The sequence below is a fragment of the Ochotona curzoniae genome, unplaced genomic scaffold (assembly GCF_017591425.1).
Source record: "Ochotona curzoniae isolate NIBS_2020 unplaced genomic scaffold, NIBS_Ocur_1.0 patch53, whole genome shotgun sequence".
Taxonomy (NCBI): domain Eukaryota; kingdom Metazoa; phylum Chordata; class Mammalia; order Lagomorpha; family Ochotonidae; genus Ochotona; species Ochotona curzoniae.
The window spans coordinates 33,845-59,969 of record NW_024467032.1 but is presented as its reverse complement, the minus strand read 5'-3'; the positions used below and the strand labels follow the sequence as shown (position 1 = coordinate 59,969).

At 45.4% G+C, this 26,125-nt stretch overlaps 1 protein-coding gene across 1 annotated transcript in view; it reads right to left on the bottom strand.

The window, feature by feature from the left end:
* The window catches only part of LOC121168088 (collagen alpha-4(IV) chain-like), a 141,263-nt gene that overhangs the window by 84,973 nt on the left and 30,165 nt on the right, over window positions 1-26,125 (bottom strand). Inside the window, exons 4-6 of the mRNA XM_040997854.1 lie at window positions 18,405-18,429; window positions 13,148-13,190; window positions 7,895-7,972 (exon numbers count right to left, since the gene is read on the bottom strand). Coding sequence (XP_040853788.1) covers window positions 7,895-7,972; window positions 13,148-13,190; window positions 18,405-18,429 — 146 coding nt within the window. The remainder of the gene's footprint in view (window positions 1-7,894; window positions 7,973-13,147; window positions 13,191-18,404; window positions 18,430-26,125) is intronic.

Below are 26,125 nucleotides of genomic sequence, written 5' to 3'. Positions count from 1 at the left end.
CTCTGGCTCACCTCCCCCACTTCCGCATGTCCCTGCCACACACTGCTCATCTTACCCAGCTCTCATTGGGAATCCTAGGTCAATCAGGGTCTTCTCATGACCACCCAAGGCCCAGCCTCTGTGCCTCTTCTCTCTGATTGGTGCAGAGAGATTGCACCAGCTCCTCTTCCTTCCTTCCCTTGTTGCATTGTCATCAAAATCTTCAGTGGCACCCCAGCCAATCTGACTCTCAATGATTCCCACACCATCCTGGCCCCCACCAATCACACTTACCTCCTTGAGGGCAGCCCTCACCTGTGGCTTGAGCCCACTGCACCTGTTTCAAGGTTCTGACGTCCCTCCTGACCTAATCCTTGCCCCCCATCCATCCCTCCAAGCCTTCATATCTGCCCTCAGATAATTAATACCCAGAACGTGCACAGAGACGTCACCCATTTTTCATTACTCGTATGCTGGCTGGAAATGATGTCTTCTAGTGAGGTTTATGGAGCCCAGGCATCTCCATTCACCTTTATTTCTGTCCCAGCATCTCGTTCATGGTCTTACACAGTATAAATTCTAAACATATCACCAAAGGTTGATTAATTAGTTGGAATTTCTACAGTTAAAATCAACAAGGTAGAATTTTTCTCATGCTTCATTGTCTTTAATATGCCGATGCTTTATTGTAGTTTAACAAAAGGCCACTAGATGTCACTATGCCATCACTTTACCCCAAAGGACTCACTGTGCAGCCTATGAGTCTTCCCCTCTTACAGAAGAGACTGCTGGCTGAATGAGGAAGAGTTATAAAAGTAAATACTTGTAATAATATGAGGAAATGCTGGTGGGACAGGGGGAGAGTGGGGAATGAGGAAGGGGAGGTGGAAGGAGGAATCCTTATACCTCCAAAACCATACCACGGAAAATAACAGAAAAACACAAAACCGAAAAGCAAATAATGATGTAACTCAGACAGATAATAGAATTTGTTTGTACCATAAATTCACTTGTGAAAAAAGGATAGGGATACACCAGTCACTCTGCTCCTCTCCTCCTCCTGGTTCTCCAACCAGGTGTCCCCTGGGAGTTGCTCAGGGATGCCCTGGGCATCCTGGATTGGTCATCAGCCCACAGGTGCCCACCACTGCCCACCTCTGACCCTCAGCACCCTGGGCATCCTGGATTGGTCATCAGCCCACAGGTGCCCATCACTGCCCACCTCTGACCCTCAGCACCCTGGGCATCTTGATGCCTCCGAGTGTTCCTGCTCTGTGTCATCTCTCACTCCTGTCAAATCTGTGTCCAAACATCCCCACCGTGTCACTTCTCCAGCTCTGCACCCCTTACTCAGCCACTAAGACCCCGGGGGCTGTAGCCGCTTCTAGCAGGTCTGTCCTGGTATTGCCTGACCTACCCTAGTCCTGCTCTCCTAGCAACACAAACGATCTCTAATACTGTCAATCTGCTTCTTCCCTTCTCAAAATCCCTCAGATTTGCTGTTACACAGGGTGCCCTGAGTTGGCCTTTTCAGCTGCATCCCTTGCCATTCGTTGGTGGATCCACTACTACAAAAACGCCCTCTGGCTGCCTTCCAGCTCCTCAAACACACCAGCTCCTCTTCACAGCCTGAGCAGTAGTGACCCGAACAGGACCCACAGTTAACTCACCCCACATTCTAATCCCCAGCACTTGAGGCTGTTCTTCTAGAAAGCAAAGAAGCAGTAAAAGTGAGGATCTTAGTGGAGCTGTTCATCGCAACATAGCCAGTGGACTCTGAACACTAACCCATGCATCCATAGAAGGATGCAGAGGGAGGCCAGACAGACATGAAAACAGGCAGACACTGGAGGACTGGACCACAGAATGCTGAGTGGTGCTGGGAGCAAAAGCTGGGAGAGAAGACAAGCAGATTCTCCCCAGAAATCTGGGAGCAAAGCTGAACGAAGCCGATACCTTGCCTAGGGACTTCTGGCCTTTAGACATGTTTGTAAACAAAGCTCTGTTGCAGTCAGCCACCAAGTATGTGATGGCTTGTTCTGGTGGCCACAGGAACAAACACTACACTTTCTCCAGGCTGCTGCTGGGTGAGCTCTCGTGTCGTCATGCCCAAGTTCCAGGTCAGCCCTTGACTCCCAGGCCACATACACTCCACATACAGACTCTCGTGCAAAACAGTGTCAGGCACCAAATTGTCCACCTTGGAGAAAACAGATTTTGTCTCTTCTGTGCCCAGATGTACCCAAACACCCAGAACAGGATTTGGCACCAGAACCATTCAGGCACCAGAACTGGCAGCTCCAGAGTGGATCTGTTCCATCTCAGTATTCCAGGCTACAGGAGCATTTTTCCCCCCTCAGACCCACAGTCCTGTCTGATGCTGAATGGACGGGCAGGTGCACTTACAAACGGCAGCATGACAGGGCTGGCACTGTGGTGTAGTGAGTGCCCCTTGTGGCACTGCCATCCCAGCTCTCTGCCAGTGCTCCTCTTGGGAAAGCAGATGGTGGCATTAGTGTTTGGGGCCCGTCACCAATGTGAGCCGATGGAATTCCAGGTTCCTGTCTTTATCCTGGTCTACTTCAGGTTGTTGCAACTATTTGGAGAGTGAACCAGAAAGTGGAAGATCTGTCAGTGTGTGTGTTTGTCATTTCAGCTTTCAAATAGGTATTTTCAAGAAGACTGACAGTGGAGGAAAATACATATACATATTATATATATGGTTATTTATGTATGGCTATTTTCCTATTGGGTCCTTGGTAGATTATTGAAAATGGTACTTGAAAGACATCTGGTTATGTTTTAAACCATTGCAACTTTTATTCACTTTGTCAGATGTTACCCTAGCACTAGAAATGTGGCTTCCATTCACTGCAGTCCAATCTCCTGCATGGAATTCTTCCCCAGAATGCACCCCGTGCCAGTAGCCTCTGTTTCTCACCAATAACAACGCTGCCTTGACAACGTCAGCAATGATGATTTCCTATCAGCTCAGCTCCTCACCAGCCTGGGCCTCATCTACGCTGGCTCAGCACGCTCTGCAGGCGCTGTAGGAAGCTGACCACTAGGAAAGCTGGGCAGATGTGCCAAGGTGTACATAGGCCCAAACAGCAAGCAGGATTCCCACGGGACATCTTGTTACATGAGCTCCGCATGTGCACTTGACCCGTTTGGAACGTTACACAATGCATCCTACAGGGTAGTAGACAGAGATAAGCTTGCTGCTCTCTCTCACCCACAAATGCTAGATGCAGCAACCAGATTCGTCACTGCCAGGAGCAATGCTGCCCTGTTGGAGTCCCTCTTAGCTGCTTCTACCATGGTGATTACTAGGGACCCAGTAGAAGATCAGAGGTAGGGAACCTTTCCCTCTACCCTACCCCGGACCTCCAAAACCCTGTTGAGGGAAGTTTCCCTGAGCATCTGCATAGGAAATCCTACACCAGAAGACACCCCATTAAGGTTCAGTTACCTCCAAGACCGGGAATGTTTGAACAGGCTCGGCTGAAGCCATAACCTACAGGCTGGTGAACAGAAGCCCCCTGGGGAAACCTCAGACATTGGGTTTTTCAAAAGATTGTATCCCACTGCCTCTACAGTCACCATCATGGACAGCCCCATCCTGGGGGCAATTCTCGCTCAGGACGATCAACTGTCCTGTAGATGCAGAGCCCGACACCTCAGGCATGAACTCATTCCCAGAGAATTCCACTATGACAACCAGTGAGCCAGGGAGTGCTTGCAGGAGAAAGCTGTGGATTAAAAGAGGATAAAGCCAAAACAGTGAAGACCAACTCTTAGACTGCACAGTCCACTGGGACACCAGGATTGCTCAGATCCATTCTGCAGACTCCATGGACAGCATGTCCTGAGACTCAACTGATACACTGAGCTTTAGAACTTTATGTGCAAATGACACAATATAAAGATGTTAGTGTTCCCCACATAAATTCCACTCTTATCATGGAACGCAGGCTCTTGGGGGTAAAAATGGAGACTTGAAGGGAACTGAAGCAAAACTACACCTTTTCTGGTGATTTAAAATTACCAAAGAGAAACTTAAGTGTTTGATCTGGTTTATTGAATCAGAGGAACTAAAACTGTTCTTGAATTTTAATCCATTTGATCTCCCTATATGCAGCATTACTGCACCACATTATTATAGGATGTGTCTTTACTATCATGCCAGGGCTTAATTCAGAATGTAAAACAGTTCCATCCTGACCTCCAAGGACATGGGAGTTCTCCTAAGGACACACAGCTTCTAGTCTTGAAGCCAATGAAGAACAGGAAATCTTGCCAAATGGCACTCATTCACTTCCTGAAAGAAAGAGGGTGAAGAACTTGGAAATGCTGAGCATAGGCACAAGTCCTTTTAGAAATCGGCTGAGTAAAATCACAGGAAGCTCCCCATCCCTAATCCCATCCATGGGATGTCAGAGCCGGCAAGGACAGGACCAGCCATCCTGAGCAAACCTTCATCCCCAGGAGAGTGTGCTGGACCTAACGAAAGCTCAGCCAGGTGCAGTCTCCTGTCACTATCCTTGAGATCTTTCCAGAAGGCCATTGTACCTTTAAAAGGCCCGAGTGCAACCACAGTTGTATTTGCTGCTGCTGCTGCTCCAAGTGTTTATTTCTGGCTCCTGAAATTCCCAAGAGAATCTCAACTATGTGAGATTATGCATTCACTAACAGGCTTATACTTCAGCATGTGGGAGAAAGACCGGGGAAGGGGGGCGGGTATAGAAACTTCCTTGAAGACTGTTCTCCCATTCCTTTGGCTGTGGCAGATCTTCTTAGGTGCTCGCTTGGCCGCCAGCTCCGTTTCCCAGATCCTGTCCAGGCTGTAGTTTGAATTTTAAATTATTGACATATGTTTATGAACTCATTACATACAGCATGTGGTACTCACAAAGAAATAACAAAAGGCCCCCAGTTCCCAAAGTGAAGAAACAATTTATACTGTTTAGCATGTCCATGATGGGTTAGAAGTCAGGACAAACTCATACATATGGTCCCATTACCAAGATTGAACATAGACATGCATCTAATCAAAAGGGTTGGCTTATCTCCACTCAAAGCTAACCAAGGCCACAGGGACAGCCAGAAGGACAACAGAAGAGAACTAGGTAAGAGCTTACTGGTGGGCCCTACAAGCGAAGATGGCAGCACAGGCCTACATAAACCGCGATCTTTGTCCCTGATGAGCTTTGAGTTCAGGAATGACCATGCAGGATAGAAATGAGAAATCATGCAAAGAGAATTGGAGATGGTCAGTTTATCTTTGAGAAAGTGGCCAATTGATGTAGTTGCAGAGGTCAAAGGGCAGGCATAGTGACTAGAGAAGTCGAGTTGGAGACTTTGGGACTCTGATGGTTCAGTTCTGAGACCAGGCAAATTCTGGTCTGTGCCAGAGTCACCTTCCAGCTCCACTTCAAATTCTGGATCCCATCTCCAGTTGAAATGACAGGGCAAGCCTTGTTGGCCAGCAATTGATTATAATGCAGCAACTTTGCGAAGGGTTAAACACCCTTCCAACCAGGCATAAAGCCACGAGAGAGGAAACATGTCCTTCTTTGGACTGTCTGGCTACGGCAGCAGCAGCACCGCCTTGGGACGATCCCCCAAGACTCTGGAGTGCAGTGTGTTCCTGTTTCCACAGACTCAGCTGAGCCATCTTTGCTGGGAGGAGACTGGCGGGCTGCTCAGGCTCTCACAGGGCCCACCTCCCAGATCAGTCCCCACTTATTCACAGGCCATGCTCCCAGATGCTCAGCTGGGAAACATCACATTTCACAGCCACACATGGGGGCACATGTCCATCTCAGGAAGAACAGAGCTTCCCTGGAGTATACACACAGGTCTTCCTGACCACCCAGGAGCAGGGTCATACACACAGGGCAGGGACAGCACAGCCCCACACGCCTGCAAATGCACCCCCTACACAAGCACCAGCTTGCGGTTGCTTAACCCATGGAAACCAAAGGAAAGCACATAGGGCAAACATGAGAAAACGGCTGCTAGGTCACGTGGGAGTGCCCACCTGAGTTCACAAAGTTAATGCAAAAACCCAGGTGTTGGAACCTTAAGTAATCATCTTTCCATGATCCCAGAGTGGAAGCCAGACACCTGGATGTGGTTATTGGCTCTGCCACCGGTACCAAGCACGTTAATTAGAACTCTTGCAAGTTCGGGGTCCTTGTGTTGACAGCTGGAAACAATGACGACTCCTGCCCCCACACAGCAGGCATTTGTTTAGGTCAGGGGCCCCCCAGCGTTGGCACCAGTGGCAGCAGCATACCTGACCTCCAGTCTCAGGACACCAGGAACAATCCCTCCACCCAGCTGTGACAACCAAAAATGTCTCCGCATTGCCCAATGTCGCCTGGAGGCAGGCAATATGACTTGGAGCGGAGAACTACTGAATAGAAAGCTGAGGTTTGTAAGGGCACACAGCACACCTGCCAAAACAACTCTAACCTCATTTAAGTTGGGAAGCCACCAATCTGGCTAAAGCAAGGCAACTCTCCCCTCTCTCCCACGGTCTCCCCATCCCCGTTCTGCGGTAGAACTGAGCCAACCCGCAGGGGGGTGACGGTGCTCAAGCACAAAGCTCTCAGAATATAAACCTACTCAATTTTCTATTTACATTTGTGTACAGAGACAAAAAAATAACCTCACGAGAAAGAAAGGCCTTTTCTCAAAATCATTAATTTGTACTCAGTGTGTAATATTAAGTCATAGCCACACACACAAAGCTAAACAGCCTCTACAAATAATATGGACACTGTAATCAACTGAATGTGCCTCTAAAGTTCATTTGCTAAAATTCTAACCCCTAATGGGGTAGTATTAGATAGGGTCTTTGAAAGGTAATTGGGTTATCAATGGGGTCCTTATGAATGAGATTAGTAGCCTCAGCAAGGGGAGCTCAGAGCAAGTGAGCTAGCTTGCGCTCTCCTTTGTCTGACAGATCAGGACTTAATGAAGACGGCCATGTGCAACCAGAAGCAGGTTCCCACACACTCCAGGTCCATCAGCTCCTTGATCTTGCACTTCCAGAAGTGTGGGAAAGAGATTTCTGTTTGAGCTCCTCAAGCTCTGGAATTTTGTTAAAGCAGCCTCAACGGATGAAGACACATAAAAACTGAGGCACTGATTGATGTAAAAGTTGTCCAAGGCTTTGAAAACATCTTCCCTCCTTATGAGAGCATGGGAGTGTTTTTAATCAAAGAATTATTTGATACTTCAATGCAAGATTGCCAACTGCTGCTGTTCACCAAGAGCATGGTTCTGGGTAGACTTGAACAGACACTAGCTTCTCTGTGCTTTGTTCTCCTGCACAGAAAAAGCAACACAATGACAAGGTGGTTTGTAAAGTCACTGAGCCACGGTATTGTGAATACACAGAACAGTCCCTGCTGCATAATTAGCACACAGTTAATGCAGCTATCACACTTAACTATAGCACCATTGCACTGATTTCAATGGGTGCTACTCAAGAGTTTCATGCTCAAGTGTCAGGAAAGATTATTTAAAGCCAAATCAAGCAAGTCTGTTTTCTTTGATTCGCTGCAATACTCAGTTCTCAGGGTGTTGAACAATGCTGATGTGCTGCAAGATTTTCAAGATGTTGACCCAGTAGGCACTAAGGAGCACGGAGCGCCCCTCTGCACAGGTGGTTCACAAGACTGGAGCTGCACACATCGCTGGGTGATTCTGCTTCCCTGATTCCTTCCATGCCTGACACACAGTCCAATATCATTGAGACTGCTTATCAAGATCCAAAAACTACGATTGTGAAAGACATCAGCAGCTGGCAAAACATGCCAAGAATCCAGGCCTGCTTAAACAGTCACAATGGTTCGGAGCTCAGGTATGCGGCCCATCTTGGCTTTCACATGACTGGACTTACCCGAGACCCCTTCTCAGGAAAGCACTGGCACACAGAGCAATCTCTTCCGCCACACGGACCAGCATATTTCTTTCCACTCTGGAAAACAAAGCATCTGGTTCAGTATACCTGCCCTCATCCCATATGGTAAATATACTATGACTGGGGTATATATGGCTCAGAACGTATACACTTGAATAAGCACTCTTGGTTTGCCTACCTCACAAGAACCCCATAGCATACTTTAACATTTGAATCTGAGATATAAAAACTTAACACCAAAATACATGAAAGTGGCTCAGTAGGAAGGAGCGCAAATCACAGGAAGAGCAACTTCAAGATTGAGGACCTTGGAGGAAGGGAACAAACTCCCTCCTAAAGCCACTTTAACTGGAGTCTCGTGCTCCACCCCCTTGTAAGACTGTCATGCTGTGAACAATGTGAGAGTGTAAACTTCAGTTAGGCAAACCCCAAGTGCATGAAGGAGTCTAGTTCAAGGAGCTAAGTTTGGCATTCTTCCCAGACCCCCTTGTTTTATCTCTAAGGTTGACTTGAGTACGTCCCTCTCAACCTATCACAATTTCCCAGTCACAGCCTGGACTTGCAGTGGGAAGGGTTCTTCCTGCAATTTGCTGATACCCCAAGGTGGTTTCTGTATCTTCAACCAGAAAGCTCCAGAACTTGCACAATATGCGCACTTCTGGCTACATTTTCAGTACCCTCAGGAATCAACACACTCGTTGTGCAACTCAGCCCCTTGCTCTCAAATATCCTACCTATGTTCCCAGTCATCAAGCACTTGAGCACAGAAGTGAAGGCTCAGTATGTCCATCAATAGGTTCTTAAGGACACAGAGGGCCTCTTGTGACCCCGGGCAGTGCGGACAAGCAATGAGTATGCACTCATGACCTGGGTTGTAGGTTGGGAGGAAATGGGAGTCTGTGCTCCTAAGTGGTAGTGAAAGTAATTCCAGATGCTAGGAGCTATTTTAATGGGTAAGAATATGCAGGCATGACAATAACCCTTGCCTACTGACGCTTGCCAAGTTTCGTCTTCACAATGTTTATGTATTAACCACACATTTCTATAGATGTTTTTAAACATAAGGATTGAAATCTAAACCTTTAGACCAAGGTATGACAGCAAAGATTAAACATTGAATAACATTTGCGAATATGATGGAAAACACATATAACACATAAATATCTACCGGTAGACGTTCAATACACACAAATAAACGTAAACATGTATAGAAGCGCATGCCTACGTGTAAGGCAGGGCGAAACTGTCCAATCGTATCACTTAGATCTCTAGAGGACAAATATGCTCAGTAAGCATTAATGGAAAAGGATATCTTTTAATGATTCATGAGAAGTCTATAAAGTGCATAATGATTTGAAACTTGACCAAGACCTAAACTACTATATAATTTAACAAACGTATTTGCCGTTTCAGAAGTGCATGCATCTTGATGCTTGTTAACACAGTCATGTGCGAATACAGACATTAAGTTCAAATCCCTGAGACGTTTAAGCCAGCTGCAGAGTCCAGGGTCAGATCAGGACAGCGTGAAAGCACCTAACCGATTCTGAACACCCGAGTTCATTCCAGGTTAGAATTCATGACTGCGGGTTTGCCGAAACATCAAAATAATCAGAGAAAATGGTCAGCTGATTAGATGACTCGATAAAAAGCAAGTGTGTTGTTGTTACTTATGATTGCCAAGTGTCACAGAGATGTTTGTGGCAATATTGCATTTCAGGGGAGAATCAGTTTAAGACAAATGAGCAGATTCTAATACAGAAACAGGAATAGTCACAAAGTTATGCTTTAAACCAGTTAAAAAAATATGCAAGAGGTGATTTTAATCTCCATTCTTTTCTCCGTTGATACATCCCAATGCACCCCGAAAGGAGGGGTGAATTTACGAGGGAAGTGTCTGCATTTCAGAAGTACATTGTGTAAACCCACTAAACTTGCAGATGGTGTACTAGGCGACCACACATGCAAAATAAAACCACATGCATTGGCTGAAAACATGCATATACTGTCAAAACCCTGATACTCTTCTTCAAACAAAGATGAAATCACTAGGTATGTATCTCAGACATTAAAAAAAAAACTAAAAATACATTTATTTGAAAGGGAAATGGGACAGAGAATGAGAAACTTCCATTGGTTGATTCATTCCTCAGATAGACACAATAATCAGAATCGGGCCAGGCAGAAGCAGGGAGAAGAATTCTGTTCCATTCTCACACTAGTGGCAGAGGCCCAAACACTTGGACCAGAATCCACTGCAGTCCTAGACACATTAGCCAAAACTACATTGTTAGATTATTAATCTGACCTTGAACGGGGGACTCAAACTGGGCCTTGAACCAGCCTCTAATATGGGATATTAACCTCAAAAAGAACCCATGGCAATGACCGCTACCTCAGGCATTTCTAAGAAAATATTTGTGGCATAGAAAGTTGAAGGAAGGAAGGAATAGGGATGCATGATGGCTCAATTGGCTAATCCGCCACCTCTAAAGGCCGGTATCCCATATGGGCACTGGTTCATGTCCCAGCAGCTCCACTTCCCAACCAGCTCCTTACTGTGGCCTGGGAAAGCAGTGGAGGATGGCCTAAAGCCTTGGGATCCTGCATCCGCATGGGAGAACTGGCTCCCGGCTTCGACTCGGCTCAGCTCTGGCATTTGTGCCCATTTGGTGAGTGAGTCAGTGGATGGAAGATGCTTCTGTTTGTCCTTCTCTGTAAAGCTTCCTTTCCAAAGAAAACCTTAAAGGAAGTCGGTAACATCTATAAGCAATCCTTCCTACTTTTGTACCACTATTTTCTTTTCTTTTTTAAAAGATATATTTATTCCTTGAAAAATCATGACACACAGAAAGGAGGATAGACAGGAAGATCATCTGTCTGATGATTCACTCCCCAAGCAAACGCAAGGGCTGGAGCCTAGCTGGGCCTCTCCTCTGGGTCCTTTGTGCGGGTGCGAGGTTCCAAGGCTTTGGCCCGTTCTCAACTGCTTTCGCAGGCCGCAGGCAGCGAGCTGAAAGGGAAGCAGGGCCACCAGGATTAGCACTGGCACCCATTCGGGATCCTGGTGCTTGCTAGCTGAGGATTCCAGCCACTAGGCTATGGCGCCAGGCCTCTTTTTTTTTTTTAAAGTAATGTGGACACATTTCCATAAGAAGCTCAAAATCGTCTAGCAGGACATGAGGTTTACTTTTCCAGTTTGGGCACTATGTCATTCCAGTGGAAGAGCACTCTCCTCCAATCCATGTCTGGTCATTAACAAGCATGCTGACTCGCACAGACACATGGCATACATACACAGCCGGTGACTGCCACTGTGCTGACTTCCATCTAACTGGTGGAGTGTATTGGAAATTTTTGCATTCCCATAATCCTATGCCTTTGAAATCCTTTTGATGTCAGTCAGAAAGTAGCTATTTATCAGTTTCTTGTTCTCCCCAACTTATTAAGAAACATGTAGGTAGTTCCATTTTGCTACTGAACACTGCTCAGAAATTAAGTTTCCTATACAATCGACCTTTGTACATGTCACAATGAACATGTATGATACATTGCAAAAAGGACACATTTCTATATCAATGGATATTTGCATTTTAAATCCTGATAGATGAGAGGAATTTAACTTGGTTGTGGAGCTACCTGCATCCCACATTGAAGTATCTGGGCTTAATTCCTAACTCTGGCACCTCTTTCCTGCTTCGTCAACACAGACAGTAGGAAGTGGCAGTGACTACCCAAGCAATTCGGTTCCTGCCACTGATATGGGAGGTAGACACAGCATTCCCAGCTCCCACAGTCAGCTCTGGCCCAGTATAAATCACTGCTGACATTTGGGGAGTGACCCAGCAGACGGGAGTTCCAGATGCAGCTCGCTCTCATTCGCTTTCTCTTTCCCCCAAATAAATAGTATTTTAAAATGAAACCTTATCTACAATACCAAATTGCTTTCCGTAAATATTGCATCACTCTGTAGCTGCCTTTAAAATCCAACTATATATAATACACACTCCCTGTGTGAGAGCTCCCAATGGTAGGGTACAGGATACAACAGCCCTTGGTTCAGGAATCACTCACATGTATGGAATATGAGAACAAGGGAGGGGCAAGCGCTGTGGTCCAGCTGGCTAAGCAGCCCTCTACAGCATCAGTATTCCATATGGACACAGGTTCAAGTCCTGACTGTCCCACTTCTGTTCCAGTTCCCTGCTAGCAAGCCTAGAAAAGCAATGGAAGAAGACACAGTTCTTGGGCCCCTGCACCAGAACACCTGGAAGATGGATGCTCCAGGTACCTAGCTTCACACTGACCAGCCCCAGATGTTGCAGCTTTTGAGGGGGAGTGAACCAGTGGATAAAAATACTGTGTGTGTGTGTAAGCCTCTGCCTCTCCCTCTAACTTGCCTTTCACATACTAAATACATTTTTTAAAAGGAAAAAAGTACAATCCAGGACACTGAAGACTTTTTAATAGAAAATGTATTATTGAAAAAACTAGAAAAATCAAGTCAGAGAAATAGAAAAGCTACACTAGCATGTGTCCCATGTGTTGGCTTTTTTTCAGGCAATGCTCTCAAATGCTTATGAGCAGAGTTGGGAAAAGCCTCATGACAACTCTTAGCACAGAGGAAGCTGTAACTCGAGTAGGGGATGGATCCTCAACAGAATCAAGGGCCATGGCTTCTCATTGGTTGATCCAGGTGCTTGCTGTTTGCACTGGTAGGAAAGGGGGGGTGGACTGGCTTAAAGGCCAATGGCCATTTCAGTCAGCACAACTGGACAGGTTGGGTTCAGGTTATGGAAAGGTGACAATGTGCTCTCGAGGCCAACCGGAGTTAGAGTAACTCTGTGTTCATAGCTCACATTCTTTAAAGAGGATGCAGAGCAGAGACAGCTTATTATGGAATGTTCTAGACACCTTTCCCTAGAGCTAAAAAGTTCAGCTTCAATCTTATACTTTTGACTTAATCTTGAGATGGTCCAGCTGTGCCCTTCCCATTCCCCAAAGCATTTTAAGAAATTATTAAGCTAATCATAAAACTTTCAAAAATCTCTAAAACCTAGGCAGTTCAGTAGCCAGATTTGACTATAAAACACGAAAGAAAACAGTTCGCCTAGCATAATCCTTTTATAGATAACACAAAATCCCAGAATGACCTTGTTTAATGTGAAACAGACAAAAAAATTCCAATAAAGCGAGTTTTCAACATCCAGTAAGTGCTAATTAGGTACTTACCCCATATGCATGTTGGATAGAAAAGAAGATAAGTACCAGTGACCTATCGAAAAACAAAAATTCAGATTAATTTTGAATTGTCCGTTTTGATGTGAGTCAGGCTGCTGCCGCCAGCGTATCTGTCTTGGCGACCCGGTGGTTAGCCTCACCCTGGCGGACTCGGCCGCCTTTCCTCTTTGAATAGCTTCATGTGGCCTTGCCGTTTTTAGGGACCTTGAACATCCCCTGACCATGGGGACATCTGAATATGAAGCCAGATGATGGTGAAAGACATGACCCGTGAGTGAAAGCCAAGGGGCCTGGGAAGAAGACAGCTTGGGCTGGGAGGCTTCCAGAGGGCAAGAGAAATAAAGTGAAATTAAAAGAGGAGGGGAGCCCAAGGTCTTCCACGTGAGGCAGAAATCTGAATGGGGCTAAAAAAAAATCAATATAATAAATTTTAACAGAAAACCTACAATCAAACAGACACAGGGATAGACGCTGCAGTGCAGTAAGTTAAGACTCTGCTCGTGATGTCAACAGTTTATCATAGGACTGATTAGAGTCCCAGCTAGTCTGTTTCCATTCCATCTCCTGGCTGATGTGCTGGGGAAGGCAGTGGGAGATGGCCCGAGTGCTTGGGTCCCTGCTGTCCATGTAGGAGATTTGGAAGGAACTCCTGGCTCCTGGCTTCAGACTGGCCCAAATCTGGTTGTTGTGGCCACGTGGGGAGTGAACCAGCTGATGGCAAGATTTCTTTTCCTCCCTGTCTCTGTCATTCTACCTTTCTGAGAAATAAAACCTATTTGAAATTTAAAAGTGCTCTAAGTCTTGGTCTGTATTTCCTGGGGCTTAAATCTGTCAGACAACTTTCACCTCCACACACCCATTGCTGGTTAATACACATCCATTTGGAGTTAATGCTACAGGCGATCATGACAAGGACATCACCAGGGATCTGAAGTTTTTCTGGAAGAGTACCTCATCGACACTCAGCGTCCTAATGGCCTCACAGGCGTGACACGGTGCTCAAACTTTGCCGGCTTTTTCTTCTCTTCCAGAAGATTCCTCTATGCAAGTGAGTTCCAGTGTGTAGGGCCTGTATGTGTCAAATATAAATAGCTCTTAAAACACAGCTTGCATTGTGGCATTGAAAATTATTACTTTCATTATTCACAATAATGAAAATAATTTCTAAAGGAGAACTACACAGCTTTATAGTAATATTTCCATAATGATAGATAACCAGAATAAATATCAATTTCTACTCTTAGAAATATTATGTAATTAGATATCATACAAATTTTTGAGAAAGATTATACATATTTTGTGTATATTATAGTTTATAGGTGAAAAATAGCCAATTCATTTTGCTAAATGATCTTTTTTCTTCTGATTCTTTTCCCTCAAAAATACAAGTTACAGGGCCCGGCGTGGTGGCGCAAGTGGTTAAAGGTCCTCGCCTTGCACGCCTGGGATCCCATGTGGGCGCCGGTTCTAATCCCGGCAGCCCTGCTTCCCTTCCAGCTCCCTGCCTGTGGCCCGGGAAAGCAGTCGAGGACGGCCCAAAGCTTTGGGACCCTGCACCCGCGTGGGAGACCCGGAAGAGGCTCCTGGCTTCGGATCGGCATAGTATCAGCCCGTTGCGCTCACTTGGGGAGTGAATCATCGGACGGAAGATCTTCCTCTCTGTCTCTCCTCTCTGTATATCTGCCTTTCCAATGAAAAAATAATAAAAATAAATCTTTAAAAAAAAATACAAGTTACAAATTTGATCAAATGCATGTTGGTGAAATAATAAAAGGATAATTTCTAATACAGCAATGCAGATTTTTGCACACATAGAACAAATACATATGAAAAGGTTGCTGCGTAAGATCATGCAGTTATACAGAAAACAATGCTGCTAATCCTTTGAAAAGGAAGGTTACCGTATAACCCAGCATTTCCACGCCTAGGGAATCACCCAAGAGAACTGAAGACATGTGTCCACCTACACACTTGTAATAAGTATTCACAGTAGCATTTTCATAATAGCCAGAAAGTGGAAATAGCCCAAATGCCAGTAAATGCATGACCAGATAGGCCAAGTATGATTCACCCACATGATGGCATACATTCAGTCCTCAGCAGGATGTAGTATTCATATGTGCTAAAACACAGAGAAGGTGTGAAACCACGCTACTGAGTGAAAAAGCTGAAGTTCCGTGCATAGGAAGTGCTCAGAATATGGAAGTCTGGGCCCAGCACGGTAACCTAGCAGTCAAATGCTCACCTTGCAAGTGCCAGGATCCCTTTTGGCTGCCAGTTTGTGTCCAGGCTACTCCACTTCCCTTCTAGCACCCTACTTCTGGCCTGGGAAAGCAGTAGAGGAATGCCTAAAGTCTTGGGACCCTGCACAAGCATGGGGGATCTGGAGGAAGCTCCTGACTCCTGGCTTCGGATCAGCTCAGCTCTGGCCATTGCAGCCACCAGCTGATGGAAGATCTTTGTCTCTCCTTCTCTGAGTAAATCTGACTTTACAACAAAAATAAATCTTTACAAAAAGGAGTAGGGAAGTCCTTAAAAAGCAGTGAATAGCTGCATGATTGTCACAGGTGAGAAGTCGTCACAGGTAAGAGGAGGAAAAATTTCAAAGGCACAAAATTTCTTTGGAATTTGGAAATTTTCTAGAATTATATTGATCACACAACATAAATATGCTAGAGTCCATCAAACTGTAGAATTTAAAGGCATTTAAATGGGGATTTTACCTTATGAATTCTACTTAAAGACAAAATTTTCAAATTTGTATGAAAGAACTCTTTAGTGTAATCCAAGATCTATTTGGCTACAAGAACTGAAATGTCTCATTTTTAAAGTTTTGGCTTCACTAAATGAGTGTCCCTAAGAGAACTGGGTAGAGAAGGAAAGTGAGAGGGTTGAGGGCTACAAGCTATTTTTATGTTCTGGATAAAAGCTGAGTAAACTAATTCAATGCTGAGGCAGTTGAACAACATTCCACAAACGGAGTCAACATCAAGCAACAGAGTCACTTAGAATACCCTGAGTTTGTCATCCCTAAATCTGTAATTGTAAATATTGATAGCTATATTGGAAAACATTGCAACAGCTATATTAGAAAATATCTATTGCAAAAGCTTGTCTTGATTAAACAAATCATTGTGGAAGAAAGATACAAACTGCTTTGAATCACTTAAATTCTATTTGCTATTTTAAACAAATAGTTTAAAAATACAGAGAAGCAGACATGTACATTTTAATCCATGATGCTATACATGATACAATTAAGCTAAACACACACACATTGCAGTAAAGGGTGTACAGAGAGAGGCTTATTAAAACAGGAGTTGGTTGGCCTCTTTGCAAAGAGAAGAACTGCCTGATCATAATCTGTAGACTCGCAGTAGCTTTTAATCAGACAGAGGGACAGAGGGAGCGAGAATGAGTGAATATCACCCCTCAGAAATCTAACTGGCCTACATTAGCCAAAGGCAGAAAAGGCACTGCCTTGTGGGGGTGGCTAAGGTATTCTCATTGCCACACAATTAGTTATCACATGAAAATGATTTCTGTCTTTTAATGCACAAATTAGCCCGGTGCCATTTTACATATGGAAGACAGCAAATGGTCCGTATGTAAATGTTGGGTAAATGACACTACAGAAAAGACTTGTGGGCTTGTGGAATGAGATTCAAACACATTTCACAGGGAGTGTAAAAGGAGTCTGACTTCAAACATGCGTGAAGACCTGTTAGGTGGGCAAAGGAGAAAACTGGCAGAAGCGATCATAATGGCTTGGGTTGCTGCGATAAAATGCTGGCAGGAGCCCTTGTGCTGAGTGCTGTCCACTTGGGGTCACCCAGTCCTGACTATGACTTGTCCCCGTTGTACTAGAACAGCATGGATGCCTTTCAGTAGCGTGTGCAAAGTCGCAATGCTCAGAAGCAACAGGGACAGGGCTCCAGCATGATGTGCGCCCTTTCTCCCTGCAGCCGCTGCAGGTCCACGCCGCTCTGCTCTCGCATGCTGGAAGAACTTTAAAACATGCACCCTTCTCTGAGTTATCATCCTCTCTTTAGATAGTTTCAAACAATACAGTCTCTGTGATACTACAAGCTGTCTTGATACACACTCCCTATCAGCTAAGAATTTCACATTGCTGGTTTTCTGATTTTTCTTTCACTCCCCATTCACCCTAGTGCAATGCATGTTTACACTTGAAAAATACTATTCTGGTCATCTGCATATTTCTGAAACAAACCTCTTCATTTAAACTGAATAACTTTTCCTCTCTAGGATGGTGTCTTTAACTCATCAGAAAATGCAATTAAATTTAAATCTTGATCATTTTTATACATTAAAAATAATTTATTGGGAATGCACTTCTCAGTAAATTTGGTTCTTTGCTTCTAAATTTAATGCTAACTCACTGATTCTTCCCACCAGAATGAATGACACAGTTTAAGCAATCACAAAACTTTCATTTTTATTTCAAAATCTAAGTTCTAATGAACTTTTTTCAACATAAATAAGAATCTGAAAGGAAATAAGTTGTGACATAAACGTCACTCAATTCTTCGCTCTTTTGCTCTGTAAACTGCATGGTTGAATGTCTGTGTCCCCAAGGTCATTTGTTGGATTCTACTTCAGAATGTGCTGGGGTTAAGTAGTGGGGAATCTGTGAAGTGATCCCGTCACGAGGGCGGAATCCTCAACAGGGTCACAAGGGCCCTCTGAAAAGAGGTCAGTGGTGGGCCCAGCGCAATAGCTCAGTTGCTAACGTCTTCGCCTTGAATGCACTGCGATCCCATATGGGTGCTGGTTCTAATCCTGGCACCTGCACTTCCCATTCAGCTCCTTGCTTGTGGCCTGGGAAAGCAGTCGAGGATGGCCCAAAGCCTTGGAACCCTGCACCCACGTGGGAGACCCAGAGGAAGTTCCTGGCTCCTGGCTTCGGATTGGCTCAGCTCTGGCCGTTTCGGCCGCCTGGGGAGTGAATCATCAGGTGGAAGACCTTCCTCTCTTTCTCTCCTCCTCTCTGTAATTCTGCCTTTCCAATAAAAATAAATCTTTTTTTTTTTTTTTAAAAAAAAGAGGTCCAGTGGTGCTTGCTTGACCCTTCTTTTGAACATGTGAAACACAGCAAATGGCACCACTACTGAGTCAGAGAGTGGGCCCTCAGCAAACATGGAGTCTGCCAGGCCCATGACCATGGACTTTCAAGCCTTCAAACTATGACCAACAAATTTCTGGGATTTGTAAATTAACTAAGTACCATAGTAGCAAAAACAGACTAAGACCTATAAAGAACAATTTGGTCATTTACCATCAAGAACTATGAATGCTCTGCCAGTTGACATGCTGTCCTTCATTAAAAACGAAAACAAAGAGTTGAAAATACTCTAACCCACTGTATATGGAGCCAGTAAGTTAAGTTCTTGGCTTCCTGTTCTCTACACAAATGCTTATACTGCCCTTCTTTAGCCCCACACTTAGTTTTTATACTCAGATATTTGGGATGGGGAAGGAGAAATGGCCTTTCGTTTGAAAATTAGAAATTGTGAAAAAGGAGACAAGAGCTATTTTTCAGACAGAACAACTCTATGAAGGAATATATTTGAGCATTGAGTCTGGAAGCTGATTCCTTCCACAAATTCTCCATGCTCCTGCATAACTGCTGGGAATAGCTTTTTGCATCATGCTAAGGTTTAAATGTTTGCTCTCTCTAAAACTCATGTTGAAATGTAATTGCCAGCTCTTAACATTATTAAGAGTCAAAACTTTAAAAGGTGATCACACTTCAGGATGGGAATGGATGCCATTATAAAAGACAAAGTTCAACCCTTCCATTCTCATTCATTTTCTCTCCTTTCTTCCTATCCTCACACCCTCTGCTTCTTCCCGGGTGTTGACACAGCAAGAAGGCCTCTGCCAGGTGAGAACAGAGATCCTCAAATGGAAACACTGAACTCTCCAGCTTCCTACGAGCCTGTGGGTCCCTGCTGGTTATCAGTGTTCCAGACTGAGATAGTCTGTTAAAACAGCACAGAATAGCCTAAGAATCTACCCAAAGCCCATTGCCTCAGTTGAGGATCTATGTCTTGAATGAGCAACCAAAATCAAGCACTGGCCTGATAACAGACCTGGGAATCTGTGTGCTTTCTCCATGCAGCTGTTGAGTCTACAGACAAACCACACATGAGTCATAGTGGCCACAGGTCACAGCTGAACAGGGGCCTCGTCCCACTCTCAGCCAGACGACAAACAGCAATGTCCATGGTGTGCTGCAGTCCACAGAATGGGATCCATCAGCAACCCATGACAAGGAGGGATTTCTTGGCTGCAGTCACCTGTGTTAAGGGCATAAAACTACTTTCTTAAGCTGTTCTTAAGTTTATTTATTTTCATTTTATTTCAAAGACAGGGAGACAGAGAGATCTTCCATCTGCTAATCCACACTTTAACTGACTACAACAATCCAAGCTGGCCAGGTCTGGTCAAGCCCAAAACTCGATCCAGTCCACCATGTGGGTGGCATGGATCCAGGCACCTGAGTGAGGTCGCACCCCAAAATGTGCATTAGCAGAAGTTCAATCAGAACCAGAAGAGACAGGACTTAAACCAGGCACTCAGATAGAGCACATAGGCACCCCATGTGGCAACATACTGCAGTGCCAAGAGCCTGCCTCATGAGAATGAAAGTTTATCCGTCAACCAAGCCTCTGACTGCATCCAAAACACCCCATCATGTGAAACAACATCACTCTGCTCCCTCACAAACTGATGAATGTCATCACTTGGGAACAGAAGAGGCGACTACATGTCCACCTGAGCCTATCACCACTCTGAAAACACCCACACCCACAACACCTAGACTACCCAAAACCACCTGTGACACTAAAACACAGACCACCGAAGCTTCTGCGGAACTGTGCCTTTCAAAGGACATGTTTCCGTTCACCAGCTGTTATTTATCTGAGTAGGTGGATTTGAGTATCCACTTCAGTTCAGCTAGGCAGTGGCTTAACCAGAGTTTCCTAACACATAATCTCATCTTGCCTGCCACAGGGAGAAGATCAAAATGAACCCATGATGAACTCCAACTCTAGGCCAGAAATGGTACAACAACAATCTGGACCAGTCTCCTAAGGCGACCTGGAAGTTGAAAATTGAGAGTTTAGAAGGGAATGTGTCAATGAATGGCACAAAGTTATTCAGACATTAGTAGATTGGGACAGGCAAAGGTAAAGTCTAAGCCTGAATTTAGGGAAAACAAATACTAAATATGTGTAAGAAGCTGCTTTCAGAGAAACTGAAATGCCAGAAAAAGAGATGATTTCACAAGAAAAAAAGGCGTATTCCTGAGAGTGGCCATTCATGTTTCAGGATCTTATAGTTAACGTATCACTCTTTTTTTTTTTTTTTTTTTTTTAATGTTTATAAGATTTTATTTTGACATTTTTTACAAAGTTAATTAGGGTAAGAAGGTTCAAGGGCTACATGAAAGTGGATAATACTAGTATGTTTTCCATATTGTTACCTTCATGTTTAAAGGGGGTTATTTAAGGGAGAAGGCCCACCCAATTTCCCACCCTCCCCAGGTCCCAGATGTAGGGCATGCTCTGAGGTTCTTGCTCAAGTGGTTTTGATATTGCCACAGTCATGAATCGCTGTCAATCTTGCCACTCCAAGCACTATGAGATCTTTGAAAAATCAACTGATTGACATAGTCCATCATAGCTGAGATGGTTGGTTGACCTGTTCTGTCTTCTCTGTTTTCTTCGTTAGGGTTCTGAGTCCAGCATTTAGATTAGGAAGATCTCCAAAGAAACTTCTTGTATGTGCTAACAAGTACAGGGCCTGGCACCGTCCATCGCTCCAATCAGCTGGTGGTTGCAGTTGCTGGGTTGGTTCTGTTTTCACTCCCGACTTCCACTGGAACCAATGGGTGTTGCAGTCCAGCCTGGTTCTGCCCAGCACATACTTGGCCCTCACATAAACCAGCGGGAGCTGCAGCCTAGGTTGGAGCGACCCACAATAACCCCCACCAGGCCCACTCCCTACCCTGGTTTGCCAGTAAGTGTAGCAGTAATCCAGTCTGTCCCACACCCCATTCCACCCCAGCCGCTATCTTAGTTATCTTAGTTTTATGTCCTGTGAAAGTGGTAACCCAAGAGGGATGAGCCCACTATTTCCCTCCCAGGCCTCTCCCACTCCCAGATTCCGGTTGATGCTGCGTCTAAGCCCAAACAACCCTTGCCCACTTTAATTTTGCTTGCACCAGTAGGAATAATCCGCCCAGCCCGGCTTTTCCCTGATCTGGTCCGCATGAGGCGCACAGGTGTGGTAGCTCTGCCTAGTCTGGTCTGCCCCCATCCCAGCCCATGCTCTCCTGCGGAAGTAGCTGTCCTGCAAAGGAACCCTCCCTTATTCCCCTGCCGGCTCTGCCCACTTCCTTTCTTGTTCTCAGGCTGGTAGGGCGCTGCGGTCCCTTCCGGTACAGGCAACCTCACCTCGGCATTCCATAATGTGCACTAGTCTTTGTTGCGACCAACCCTAGGTCGACCCACACTGGTGCCTGGATTTGCCAGTGGATAATGTGGACAGATTCAGCCTGGTCTTGCCCCCACGTCAGCCAATTGTATGCCAGTGGGTAGCTTTCCATGGCCTTTTCTGGGCTGTTTCCTATCATGTTTCTTGCGTTTACCTGCCAGGTCTGTGTCCTGCCAGAGGAGTTGCCCAGGCTCCTCCATCAGAACCTCTCCCAATGCCAGGTTTCACGCTTACCAGTGGGTCCATGAGCCAACCCTACTCAGTCCACCTCCTGTAATAACAGGAACTGTGGCTTTTCCTGACTGGCCTTCCACCCAATCTGGTTCTTGCTGTTGGATGTTCCAGCCCAGCCATGGTTTGTCTATACCCACATATGGCTCACACATGGCTCAGTAGGGGTTTGAGACCCTGCCTGGTCCATCCCACATCTGCCCTGGTCCTCCAGAACACCAGGGGGAGTCGGGGTCCGGCCCGGTTTGGTGCATCCAATCCCAGTCCACACTTGTGCCAAGGGAGACTACAACTGTTTCCAGATCAGAACGCAGCTCCCCTTCCAGGCCATGTGCCTCTTGGTGGGAACCTCAGCCCAGCTAGGGTTGTCCCCTTTGCTCCCCAACCGGGTCTGTTCCCAGCCATAGATCACTTGCCTGCCAATGGATGCTCTGACTCAGCTTGGCACTGCTCCTCACCTGTCCCAACCTCTGCCTTAGACACTGTGGCTTAGCGTCCCTGGCTCCCACAGACCAGCAGGTACAAGAACCTAGCTCGGCAAGACCTCTGTTCCCTCCTGGTTTCTAGTTTTACTTGTGGGCTAAGGTTTGTTCAGTCATGCCTAATCTACTCTGTTCCATTACCAGTTGACACATTGGCCAACTGTTGGAGCTACTTTTGCAGGACAGGCCCCAAGCCCTAGCTTCTGCATGACTGGTATTTGGTACTCAGAATTATTGGTGATTTAAAGTTTTGCTAAGGAAGAGTTACTGCCTGTTTCAGGTCCAAGAAGCACAATGGGTTCAACCTGGAGCGAATTAAGCAGCAACTCAAAGAACCAAATCCCCAGAGCTCCCCGGCCGGGCGGCCAGCAGGCAGAGCCTGGCACCAAATGGCGCACTGGCCGCCCGGGGACAGCTCAGCACATGGCGGCTGTCCGGGATCCAGGCATGAGACGCCCCGTCCTGAGACCCACCAGCTGCCAGGAAGCCGCTGGAGGTTTAAATAACCCAGGCCCAAGGTCGCGCCCCTCCCAAATCCCATTCACCGCCCCATGAGGGCGGCGGGTGGGTGCCGGGCCTGCCCAGTCCCGGAGGCCTCCCCCTCGGTCTACTCACCCCGAAGGAAGCGGCCCCCGGAACCAGCAGGCCCGGGGAACGTATCACTCTTAAGCAAAATGACTTGTACAGCCCAGCTAGCCAGAAAATGTGGTCACATCTCTCCTGGCTGCTTCCAAAACTACGTAACCCCAAGAGGGAAGCCATACAGAAGCTCTCTGGTCATTTGCCAACGAGTTTGTTCACCAGCACAACTAAGTTGGAAGCTCTTTCTTAGACACGCAAGAAGGAACTTCAAAAACTTGGTGGAAAAATGAAATAGATAAACTTACTTTGATGGAAACAAATCTGAAACTCATGCATACTTATAATATGCATTTTACAGACATTTTTTTCATGCTGTGCACAAGGTTAACTTCTGTTTCACAAATGTCTTCTCTTTCTCCAATTCCTTGAAGTTCTTCTTTTATTCTTTCATGAAAACTCACAACTTCCAGTTCTCTACGACTGCTTATGAATCTCTGCCCCATGTCCTCCTAATGCTTTGTTTGGAAAAAAGAGCTGAGATCTTTCCAACTCACTATCTCTGACATGCAAAATTTGTTTTCTCTGTAGCCTGATCCTGAGAAGAAATCTATCCTGTTGGGGCTGTCACCAATGATGTAACGGGACTGTGCTCAGGGCTGCTGAACCAAGACAGGAGACTTAGTGGAACCTTGAAGTCACAAAGGAGTTAACATAAGAAGGGCTGTGGTCTTTTCTCTTCCCAAGGAATAAAAATCACTGGAGTCCGCTCTGATAACATTTTCTGTTCTCTTAGTGGGCTGAGTTGTCCTTTCCTTAAAGCCTATTTGACATTATTGGCCCAAAAACTCTAAGGGTGAACTTTTTGATGAACACCTGCTTGTCTACAGTTTTCTCTTCCCACAGTAGAATGATGAGAGGCTTAGCTTTATTAGAGAAATAAAGAAAAAAATCTGAGTCCGAGAGTGTGCCTGCCACCAGAGTGTCATGTCACATTCACCTGAGATGTCTCCTTCGACACCCATACTTTCCTTGCAAAGAGTTAACCAGGGTGGATGGGAGTGGAACTGTGACATCCCAAATGTGCACTAGTTTTATTCCTCGCTGCTCCACTTTTGATTCAATTCCATGGGAATGTGACTAGGAAAGCAGTTAAAGATAGTCCAATTCATTTTGCCGCATGTGGGAAACCCAGTGGGTACAGGGCTCTCCATTAAGCAGAACCCAGGCTTCTGGCTTCGGCCTGGTAAACTCCTAGCCATTGCAGCCATTTGGGGAGTAAAAATAGTGAATAAAAAATCTCTGTGTGTGTGTGTGTGTGTGTCTCCTCTCTTAATAACTCTGCCTTTCAAGTAAATCTTTGTGAAAGAGAAGAGTCAAGCCAGTTAAGCCACTCCCTGCAACACAGACACCAGCATCCCATTTGACTGATGCTGTCCCAAGCCAGCTCCTTGTTAACATGCCTGGCAAAGCAGGGGAAGATCCAAATTCTTGGGCCTATGCACCCTATATGGGAGACCCAAAGAGAGCGCCTGCCTCCTGGCCTCAGGCCATTTGGAAGACGAGTCAGTATCTGGAAAAGCATTTTCTCATTCCCTCCTTTCCTCTCTCCATCTCTGTAAATCTGCCTCTCAAATAAGTGAATCTCTTTTTAAAAACTTAAGCGTTAACTGGGTATTTCCTAACACACAAGCTGGATTTTGGGGTTCTTTTGGAAAGCCCATTTCTTTGGGTTGAGTTTATCTATAAACTTTCAAGGCTCTTTAGCAAAAGCAGTCAATCTCTTCACATGTAGCCAAGTTAAGGTGGGTCATGAGTCTGTGTGGTCTGTGGACTATCGGAATATGGTTGGAGCTTCATGTTCTCAAGAGAAACTTGACAATCACTCAAAGAAAATTCCTGAGAAGTACTGAGTGGGAACCTGACCAGAATGCAGTTGGCCCGTGGTCAAGCCCACACACACCTCTTCTTCCTTGCCAGTGCAGTTGAATTGTTAGCTTCAGTGCAGTGTCCTCAGTTGACACTAGAGTGGAGTTTGCTTACCCAGGTCCAACTGGACCATGTCTCAGCTAGCCCACCATTCTGTCAGAATAGACTTTTATTGTTATTTGCTCCTTGAGGTGTCCTCCCAAAAATCAACAGAAAATTTGACATCATAATAAGGTCACCACTTGGGAGCCACTGGAAGGTGATATATGTTCCAAAATTATACAGTTGATTTTCCAAACCAGATAAGTCCTTTACTTCCAAGTGAAGAGTGATGTTCTTGACAGAAGGTGCTCTGAAGTCTCTTGCCAAAAACACTGATCCCTCAAGCTGCTCTTGGTCTGTGGTTCTTCTTCCTGGGTAGGACTGAAGGGTCTGTTTGAAGCCTTTGGATGTAAGAGCTCACAGCACTGTTCTCTGCCAGTAACATCCAATGATTCCATTATGCAGAGCCCACGCCCAACAAAAACATGAGGCTGGCACTGGTCTTGGATGATTCCTCAGCTCTGTTGCCACATCTCCTCCACAGAGTCAATCTGCTTTCCTCCTTGGCTACCCATGCTCTCATGTTTAATGGAAGAGAGTAGAGTTTCAGAATTAAATTTGTGTTCAGATCTTGATTAACCACTTCATTATGTAATTAAAGAATACTTAGAAGCATAAACCCAAGAATGTTGTAAACACTCTAAGATGTGAGTAGAGTATGCTTTCCATTCTTACATAATTAAATCCCAGAGTTGTACTCAGCTATCTAAGAATGGAAACTTAATCCAATTATTGCGTCTAGGAGGTGGCCTAGAGGGAGATGCTTAGATCATATGGAGTATGTCCAGGGAAGGTGGCTCTCACAAGGTTACATATAAAAGTCAATCAGGCCCAGCACTGCTTTCTCTGCCTCCTGGTTCACTACATGTCCATTTCTCCATGTACACTCCACATGGCCATCTTCCCACCTCAGAGGATGGTCAAATGATGGGGCCCACTTATAAGTACCTTGTCTTAAGCATTTTGTTGTCGTAACAAAAACTGGTTAATATATACTGAGTTCTTAATTTTTCAGTTTTTATAATTATTACCAGAAAGGCTCTGAATTAGTGCCCGGCAGGTGAGAGAGCTCAATAAGTCTTTTTTCCCCCTTTCTTCCAATTATACATCGGAAGCAGAA